The sequence below is a fragment of the Solanum pennellii genome, chromosome 5 (genome assembly GCF_001406875.1).
Source record: "Solanum pennellii chromosome 5, SPENNV200".
Lineage (NCBI taxonomy): Eukaryota > Viridiplantae > Streptophyta > Magnoliopsida > Solanales > Solanaceae > Solanum > Solanum pennellii.
In genome coordinates this window covers 77,658,354-77,668,054 of record NC_028641.1, presented here as the reverse complement: position 1 = coordinate 77,668,054, position 9,701 = coordinate 77,658,354, and the positions used below count along the sequence as shown (strand labels likewise).

General features: G+C 38.6%; 2 protein-coding genes across 3 annotated transcripts; one reads left to right on the top strand and one right to left on the bottom strand.

Moving 5' to 3' along the window:
• Positions 1-366: 366 nt before the first annotated feature.
• LOC107020199 (N6-adenosine-methyltransferase non-catalytic subunit MTB-like) lies at positions 367-7,725 on the top strand. 2 transcript variants are annotated; one of them, XM_015220488.2, is made up of 7 exons: positions 367-523; positions 1,387-3,874; positions 5,045-5,128; positions 5,315-5,419; positions 5,509-5,617; positions 6,642-6,793; positions 7,191-7,725. In XM_015220488.2, the coding sequence occupies exons 2-7, from the start codon at positions 1,454-1,456 to the stop codon at positions 7,620-7,622; spliced, it is 3,303 nt and encodes a 1,100-aa protein (XP_015075974.1). In that variant the 5' UTR covers positions 367-523; positions 1,387-1,453; the 3' UTR covers positions 7,623-7,725. The 2 variants fall into 2 exon arrangements, with proteins under 2 accessions (XP_015075974.1, XP_015075975.1); XM_015220489.2 differs by having other exon boundaries at positions 398-549.
• A 189-nt stretch (positions 7,726-7,914) lies between these two features.
• Positions 7,915-9,683, bottom strand: LOC107019016 (lysM domain receptor-like kinase 3). The gene has a single exon (XM_015219603.2). It carries the CDS (start codon positions 9,382-9,384, stop codon positions 8,065-8,067), a length of 1,320 nt encoding a protein of 439 aa, XP_015075089.1. The 5' UTR covers positions 9,385-9,683; the 3' UTR covers positions 7,915-8,064.
• Between the last annotated feature and the right edge of the window lie 18 nt (positions 9,684-9,701).

The window sequence follows — 9,701 nt, the reverse complement described above, 5'->3', positions numbered from 1 at the left end:
TATTTTAACGGCAGAGATATAATCAACTAATAAACAAAAGTTGAGCGATATTTTTGACTCTTTTCCCTTCTTTTGTTCAATATTTCAGGCGATTTCACAAGGTCAAAGAGTATTTGATATGTTTTATATATCTTTTACCTTTATTTTGTTTAAATTCGATTTTAGGAGGTAATACATTTTTTTTTATGTAAGATTTAAAAAATCACAAATATTCTTTTCTCTTTTAAAACTCCAATCAAATTAAAAGTAGATACAAATAAATATTTTACAATCTTATGAAATTAAGCATGAACTTGACTAGTAAAAGAAATCTAATCATTGAAAATTAATTATGTACATTCATTATGTCAAAGTCAATCGGGTCAATTTTCCTTTGATCCATCGAGGTTCGGATCCATAATACTTTAAACCCGATTTCCTTTATCTTCCCTTTGCCTCCACCATACCTCCTCCATAGTTCTACGACGACGCCGTAAATTGATCACCGGAGATCACTCGCCACCGATTCCGCCGGCATCGGAAGGTGCTCTACGTCTTCTGTTTCTCAGTGTAAATTCTAAATATTCGGTATATGCTTGTGTTTTCTGTTTTTTGAGTCCTTAAGTCTTCATAGTTCATACAAAGACATACATGAGTTCCGGAAAGATTATTGAACTTTTAGTTTGTATCATGAGTTCCGGAAAGACTATTGAACTTTTAGTTTGTGATGTTCAGTTTGGAACTGATTGATTGAATTACAATTAGGTAGTGATTGTTAATAGTCTGATTAGCTAAGCTTTCGGGAAACCAAAAATGGTAGTGACTATCTTAGATAGTTGAGGTATTTGGCCAAGCTTAAGTATTTTTGAGAAGTAGCAAAAGTTGTTACTCAAAAGCTGAAAAAGGAAGCACTTTTGGAACCTTGGCCAAACACAAGTTGCTGCTCTAAGGCAAAAGTGTTTTTGCAAATTGATTAGTCAAACACAAACTGCCAAATTCTAGAAGTACTTTTTTGAAAAACATTTTTTCCAGTCTAATAAAAAATTTTGGTGCAAGTTTATTGGAAGCGTATGTGTGACCTAAACGGAATAAGGTGACGGTTATCAATCTTTTTTTCTGTGCTCTGTTCTTTTGTCGAAAATTGTGCTTGAACATGTGATACATATTGCTGGTTCCATTCAGAGGAAGAATGTGGTAGGTTAAAAATATTATTTAGCATCACTGAGTTGAAACTATTGGAATGAAACTCCTATTTAACCTGCATAGTTTATTCTCCGTATTTCTCTCTCCCATGGTACCTTATTGTTTCTTATAATTACGATATTTTGTATGTGTCTTATATTATGATTAAGATTCACAGTAAGGTCAGCTCATCAATCATTTTCTCCATTTCTCTCTATCTCTCAGGAGGCTATCTGGTATTGCATCATTCAATGAAGTGCTGAGAATCATCTAGTGAGGGTATTCTCTGTTGATGGCTTCCCCTGAACGACGAAGGAGTTATCTCAAACAGGATGACCCAAACTTAAAGCTTGACGATGACTGGGAAGGGGATGATAAGAGAAAATACAGGTCAAGTAAGTCAAGGCCTGGCAACAGTGAAGAAGCTGAAGGTTTAGATAGTAATGGAAGAAGGAGAAGTACATTGGAAAGAAATGAGAGTCGGAAAAGATCAGTAGGATCAAGTAAAGCTGATATTGATGAGGATGACTATGAGGCTGAAAACGACTTGCGGTCCAAATTGACAAAGAAGAAACAGGGTGAGAATACATTGGAGACATTGAGCAATTGGTATCGGGATGGAGAACTTGGGGGCAAGTATGATAATGGAGATAAAACAGGGGATAGAGGACAAATCCTAGCTAATGAGGGTGTCAGAAGGAAATCAACTTCCAGGTTTTCTGATGGTGATGGTTCTCAGACTAGAAATAAAGGTAATAATGAGAAGCTACATGGTGGGGACTCTGGAAATGCACTGGAAAGGGATTCTAGACATTTGGAAAGAAAGGACAGTACCACAGAAAGGGGTCATGTGTTGTTAGATAGCCTTGAAGAGTCGAATAGAGACAAGAATGGTAAATACCCAGAAAGTGACGAGAGAAAAATTGACTGTGATAGGAGTAAGAAAGGCAGGTCGTATGCTATAGAGGAAGACAGAGGAGGAGCATTTTCTATACGGGACGATAAATTGAGCATAGAGAGATTTGAGGAGCATAGACAGCGAAAAGGTGCCACAAGTCATGACATTGCGGAAAACCGTGATAGGTCTGCAGCCGCAGGTGATGACGGTGGCTCACGGGTGCGAGAGAGAACTAGGAGAGAGTTGGACTCCTCTGATAGGTCCAGGACACCTGAGAAGGGTGGAAGACGCCATTACAATTTAGAAAGCGTTGAGATGGAATATGAAAAAAGAGATACTTTCAGGAGGAAAGAACAAGGAAAAGATGGTGCGAGAGATGATAAATCAAAAGGAAGGGATGATGGTAGGAGCGATAGAAACAGGTTTAGGGATGGGTCCAAAGATGGGTGGAAAAGAAGGCAAGGGAACTTTGCTGACAAGGAAATAAAAGAAGGTGAGACACCTTATGAACATGGAAGAGAATGGGAAATGCCCCGACGTGGGTGGATTGACAATGAAAGGCCTCGTTCTGGTGGTAGAAAAGATGGAAATAGGACCGAAGCTTTGAAAACTTCATCAAAATATGGGATTTCAAATGAAAATTATGATGTCATAGAGATCCAAACCAGGCCGTTTGACTATGATAAGGAGAAGGCCATATCTGCCGTAGCAAGAACAACTGAATTTAATCAGAATTCTGATGCAAGATTGCTTCCGGATGACGATAACAATGCCTTTCCTAGGGATGACAGGGGAAGAAACATGAACTCGACAGGCCAATCTGCTCAAGATATAAAGAATACATCAGGTGATGGTTCATATAGGGATGAAACTGAATCAAGGCCCCAGAAAGGAGATGCATCTGTTCGAGTTGCCTTGGGCCAAACTTCCAATAGTGCTTCAGAACCTCCATATGGAAACCAGGAACCATCGTCCTTCAATAGAGATGTTCCAATGGGTTCTAAAGGAAGTAGGGTTGGGAGAGGAGGAAGAGGGAGGCCCACAGGAAGAGATGGCCACCAGTTCGGACCTCCAATGCCAATGATGGGATCACCTTTTGGACCACTTGGAATGCCATCACCTGGATCTTTGCAGTCTTTAGCTCCTAACATGTCACCTGCTCCAGGTCCACTCCCTGGTGTTTTCATTCCTCCATTTTCACCTCCTGTGGTTTGGCCTGGAGCCCGAGGTCTTGAGATGAGTATGCTAGGTGTTCCACCTGGACTCTCACCTGTGCTTCCTGGGACTGGATTTCCTCCTAATTTGGGGAATCCAATGTATTTTAATCAATCAGGCCCTGGAAGAGGGACACCGCCAAATATGTCTGGTCCAAATTTTAATGGCCTAATACCAGGAGGTCGTGGACAGGTTAAAGATAAAGCTAATGCTGGCTGGGTGCCTCCTCGAACTAATGCCCCACCTGGAAAAGCTCCTTCTAGGGGTGAGCAGAATGACTACTCCCAAAATTTTGTAGACACTGGCACGAGGCCTCAAAATTTTATCAGGGAACTAGAACTTACCAGTGTTGTTGAGGACTATCCCAAGCTTCGAGAACTTATTCAAAGGAAGGATGAGATTGTTGTCAATTCTTCTTCGCCTCCCATGTATTTCAAATGCGACTTGCTTGAGCATGAGCTGTCACCGGATTTTTTTGGGACCAAATTTGATGTCATTCTAATAGACCCCCCATGGGAGGAATATGTTCATCGAGCTCCTGGTGTCACTGACCATATGGAGTACTGGACGTTTGAGGAAATAATGAATCTCAAAATTGAGGTATGACTTTTTCATGTCAGCCTGGTTCTTTACTCTTGATACTTCAACTGTTGCTTTAGAGTAGGATGCAGTGAACCCCAGATGCAAAACTTGTTCGTTGTTATCATCTACTCTTATTTTTACTTGTATTGTTATGCCTTAGCATACTACATGGAGGAAGTATATTAGCAAGATACCCATTTTTTTAATTTCCTAAAATGTCCCTAATAATAACACACTAGCAGAAAATGAGCTAAATGGATTTTTTGTCTTTTAGGTTACCCAATGTTCTTCACCATTACACCCAGCGTTTGAACAAGAAAAAGTAGCCAACTTTAGTTTCCATTTCTGCAAGCTATCTTTTTATGGATTTCAACCCATTTCCGTAGCTTCAATTTTTTAACTGGTGGATTGTTAATATGTATTTGAGATTCTTCCAACCATTAAACCAGTATTCTTTCTACTTAGACCAATTTCGGCAAATCTAATTTGTAATCATCTATAAATCCTCCACAAGAAGCTCCATTGACTCAAAACCAAAAACTGAACTCACTTTCAGCAGAAAATAAATAATCATAATGTCTTTTGGTAAGAAAAGGAGCTTTATAATCTTGCTGGTCTATAAGTTGCAAAAATGCATGATAAGCTCCTTATAGCTAAAGAGGCGATTGATCACATGTGTAACTCCATTTATGTTGTAGTGTCTTTTTCCAAGACTGGCCCGAAATATCTAAAACAAAATACAAAAGAAGATAATATGGGATTTAGTCAAAAAGATCTAGGTATGGAAACTGAAGAACACTTTATAGTTATTAGAAATTATGGCCATGGCACCTTTAATTTGACATTGAAGATGAAACTGGAATGGCAGAGAGGGTGGGGGGAGAAGAGGAGGATAGACAAAGGGAGAGACTCAAAAGTCAAGAGAGACACGAGAAAATGGAGTATCAGATATGTTCGTGGGTTTATTATATTTATAAAAAGACCAAAAACCTTCATATATTAATATGTACTAATACGATAAGCTATTAAGGGTATTTTGGGTAAAGCAAAAATGGGTATCTTGCTAACATACTACCTTCATGTTGTATGTAAACTATATATAAATCTCTCATAATTGTTGGTTCGTCACTCAGACCTGTTAGATTCTCTTTTCCGGGCCTAAAGATGGTGTGAACTGTCTATTCTCAGGCAATTGCTGACACTCCATCATTCGTTTTTCTTTGGGTTGGTGATGGTGTGGGGCTTGAGCAAGGAAGGCAATGTCTGAAGAAGGTATGTAGTTCAAACAATATGAGCAACACTCTATGGTCATGAATATGCTGATTGCTGCTTTTGATATCTTCCTTCTGCTGCTGCGCCACAGATGAGCGCAAGCACAATCAGATGCATCTATTGGTTGCAGTTTTCAATATTAGGTCATTGTGATTATTTTTAAATATTGTTCTCTCCATTCTGCAGTGGGGATTCCGCAGATGTGAGGACATATGTTGGGTGAAAACAAACAAAACCAATGCTACTCCAGGATTACGGCATGATTCCCATACTTTATTTCAGCATACAAAGGTTTTTAACATTATGCCCTCTCATTTCCCCATATTGTGTATTTTCCATCATATATAACTTACATTCTGCTTGTCCCTGTCATGACATAGGAACACTGCCTTTTGGGCATAAAAGGAACTGTTCGTCGTAGTACCGATGGGCATATAATTCATGCAAATATTGACACGGATGTGATTATTGCTGAGGAACCTCCTTATGGTAGATTCTATTTCATTCCAGACAATTTTGTGTGTGGTTTATGTTCTCTTGTGCAGATTAGAAATGTTAATCGTGAAATATAGGGTTGCAGACACTGACTACATGTTGCTTTTTCTCATGCACTTTCCAATTGTTTGTGTTCCTATATGAGTAAGATAATACTTGATAGAAGCTACTGAGGCTGACCTAACAGCATTAATTCAAAAATATGGATTTCTCTCAAGTAATACAGACACACATATAGTTGTTTGTAATTAACGATAATAATGTTGTGAAATTAAAAAAAAAGAAGTGTTTCTTTGAGTCTTCCAAGGAAAACTGTCCTTTTTGAGGTTGATTGATTTTCTCTATCTTCAAATGATGCTTTTTCTTTTCCTTTTGGGGTTTTCTTCTCATTTGGCTTACTCACAAAATGAGAAGAACAAACTCCTTTACCTGGGGTGAAGGGTGGGAGACAGATGAGGTGGAGATTCTATCTTATGAATAGCTCTTTTCACTTTTTCTTTTTGGCGTCTGTAATTTCCAGCTGGTTTTGGTGTTGGATATGCTTTTCAGTTGAAACCTTGGCTTTTACCAGAATTCTGTATGAACTGGTTTTGAACAAAATCTTCAATTTTCTCCTCTCATAGTTCAAGTTATGGTAGTCCTTCATTGGTCTGCTATTCCCAAGTTATGTAACAGCTATTGCTGTCTGTGGGAGAACGTTTAGAAGTTGCAACACTATCCTTTGATGCATGAAATGCACGTAATTGTTTAGGCAGGTAACTTTTTTTTATGTATATAAATTACACGTTGAATCCCTTTGAATTCTTCATGTGGTTATTTCTTTATAATTTGACTCCGTTAGTAAAATTCATGGCTCCGCCATTGCATATAATCGTGTATCATCCTGTATTTTCTCTGCTAATTTGTATTCTGTCTTGCAATTAATGATATTTTATCATAATATGCTATGTTGTCTCCCTGTACTGAATATGCATACTGGGTGAGCTTATTTTGTATTGGTATCGGTCACCATATGCAGGATCAACTGTAAAGCCTGAAGATATGTACCGCATAATTGAACATTTTGCGCTTGGCCGGAGAAGGCTTGAACTCTTTGGTGAAGACCATAATATTCGATCTGGCTGGTTGACTGTTGGTAAAGGATTATCTTCATCGAACTTCAGTGCAGAGGTAAAATTTTAGCTAACCTTCTTTTGGTTGTTGAGTTTTATTACCGTTTAGACATGGCAAGGACACAGCTGCCCTGTCTTCTCACCTCCAAACTCCCAAATAAGTCTCTCAAATTTGTTTTTTTAAGGGTGGGGGTGGGGTCGGGAAGAGAAAACAGAAATATCATTGGACGTGCTTAGTTATTCTGTCCTTTTCGATGTCTATCTCTGTTCCTCAATGGTATCACTTGAATATGTTGTCTAATTAGGAAAGAAAGATGGCAATTCTAACCTCATTCCCGCGCTTGTTTGAAGATGAAAAGCTTGGCCTATTTTGTACACTTCAATTAGTTTACTTTTGCATGTATAATGCGTTTTTGTGTCTTATAATGCTGACTAAAAACTTTGCAAAACTTCAGACCTATGTTCGGAATTTTGCCGATAGGGATGGTAAAGTCTGGCAGGGTGGTGGAGGAAGGAATCCACCACCAGGCGCCCCACATCTTGTTATTACAACACCTGAAATCGAGTCTCTTCGTCCTAAGTCACCCATGAAGAATCAGCAGCAACAGACAGCATCTATATCTGTGATGACAACAAACTCTTCCAACAAGAGACCAGCCGGTAACTCACCGCAGAATAATAATAACTCGCAAAACGTGAACCAAGAAGCCTCTAGCTCTAACAACCCGAATGCAGGCCCTTGGGTTCCATCGATGGAGAGTTTTCAAGGTGGACATGTGATTTCGGATAACAGGCATTTTGATATGTATGGGTATAATACAGCCTTTACACAGAACAACACTGAAAGTTCAGAGTATGAATCTCATAATGCAATGAATTTATTCTAGTGACAAAATCACATTTGTTGTGCTATTATGTACTTGAATTATTATTTTTTTTAACTTATAATATAATGTCAAGACCACAGAAGATGCGTGACAGATCCATGAACTCGTAGTTTGTTTGCACTTTGACTAAATTTATCGAGTACAATTTCCTTCTTGAATTTGCAATTAACATTTGTTATTTTGATATGATGATGAAATATTGTCAACATAAAGAAGCATTTTTCTATATTGTTGAGTCAAAAAAGACATCTCAGTCAAAGTCAGACTTGCAGATAATTCAAAAGACATCGAATAAGTAAAATAAAAGAAGAAATATATCAACTCATTACACTATAATTTTTCTAAAAGATTTACAATTTAATGAATGGTTAATGTATGTAATATCCCAAAATTTGTATTAGAAAAAAATTAGAAGAAAATCAAAAAAAAAAAAAAAAAATTATTAACGAGGTGCTAAAGAAACAGTAAAGTCAGTAAGCGGAGCGAACTGCTCGGCCCAAGTCTTTGATTCCAAATACAGTTGCGAAACCCGACCCGCAACCCGACCCATATCAGGTCTGTTATTCGGGTTAGTTTCCACACATTCCAACCCGATCCGAACTAATTTCTCCGCCACCTCCACCGGGTACGAATCCTTCAACCGCTTATCCACCCAACCCCTCAGCCCTGCGCCACCGTCCTCCGACGCTTTTACCGCCGTCTCGATCACCGAAACCCTAACATATCCACCAGTTCCCTCATCAAATTCGTATTTCACTGCCTCCTTCCCGGAAATCAACTCCAAAACCACCACCCCAAAAGCATACACGTCACTCTTCACCGTCGCCATTCCCGTCCACTGAAACTCCGGCGCCATATATCCTCTCGTACCTTCAAACTTCAAACCTTTACTTCCACATTTCTTCAATTCCGGTGATTTTTTCGGCTTGATTTCACTATCCGAATCCTGGATTTCAGTCGGAGTTTCCCCGCAAAGCTCCGCCGTACCGAAATGACAGATCTTCGCATGAAACGAAGGTTCAGTAACAATAATACTCGTGCTTTTGATGTGATTATGTACAAATCCTAAACCTAACCCAGTTGAATGATGAATGTAGTCCAAACCATGAGCTATATCCGAAGCAATTTGCATCCTTGATATCCAATTCGAAAGAACAGTAAAATTAGGGTTTCTTCGATTTCTCAAAGCTTCCGATAGATTAACTCCTTGTGTATATTCATACACCAAATATATATAATTTCCAGAAACTGAAGCTCCTTTGAGTGGAACTAAGCTAGAATGGTGACTTCTGCAAATCATTGCAACTTGATCCACTAGCTCATCAGTTTCCATAGGTCGTCTGAATTTTCTCTGTATTACAACCATCTCTTGACCACGAAGAAGACAACGCCACGAAGTCGATGTAGATGAAGACGAAAATGGATCCTTCAAGAAATTCTGGGTAGCTGAACGAATTTCTGTGAAATTGTATATATGAGGTTGTTCTGAAAATAATACTCCTTTAAGGCTTGTTAATGAATGATGACTTGATTTCGAGGAAGCCCATGATTGTGAGTTTTTCAAATTCTTGAGTATGAAACTCTCTGTTGATCCATTTGGGGATATCAAATTCTGGCTTGTAGATAATGACGACTGATGATCATGATCATTCAAAGATGACAACTTTTTTGCAGCCGCGGGTGATTTTGAAGAAGAAGATCTTCTCGGTTTCTCTTTCGGTTCCATAACTTGAGTGGTTAATTTCTTCTTGGATTTACACATGAAGGCAATCAAAGGTATCTTATCTATCTTTACCTTTTCAATTCGAAATTGAGTTTGTGTTCCTAACTTGTTTAAGATCAAGACGTAATTGTTGTTAGAAGTGTCATATGAAGGCGGTTGGTGAAGACGTGAGCTGTTTGATCATAGTTTTAACTGGTAAAGATTGCTTTTTTGGGGGTCTCAATTGAGTCTTTGGAAATGGCTTGTTCTATTAGTGGTGTCTCTTTCTTGGATTGAGTTAGTTGAGATGAGTGAGACAGAAAGTCACAAGAAAACTCAATAAAGACTCTGTCTGCCTGTTTTTTTCTCCTCTTTAT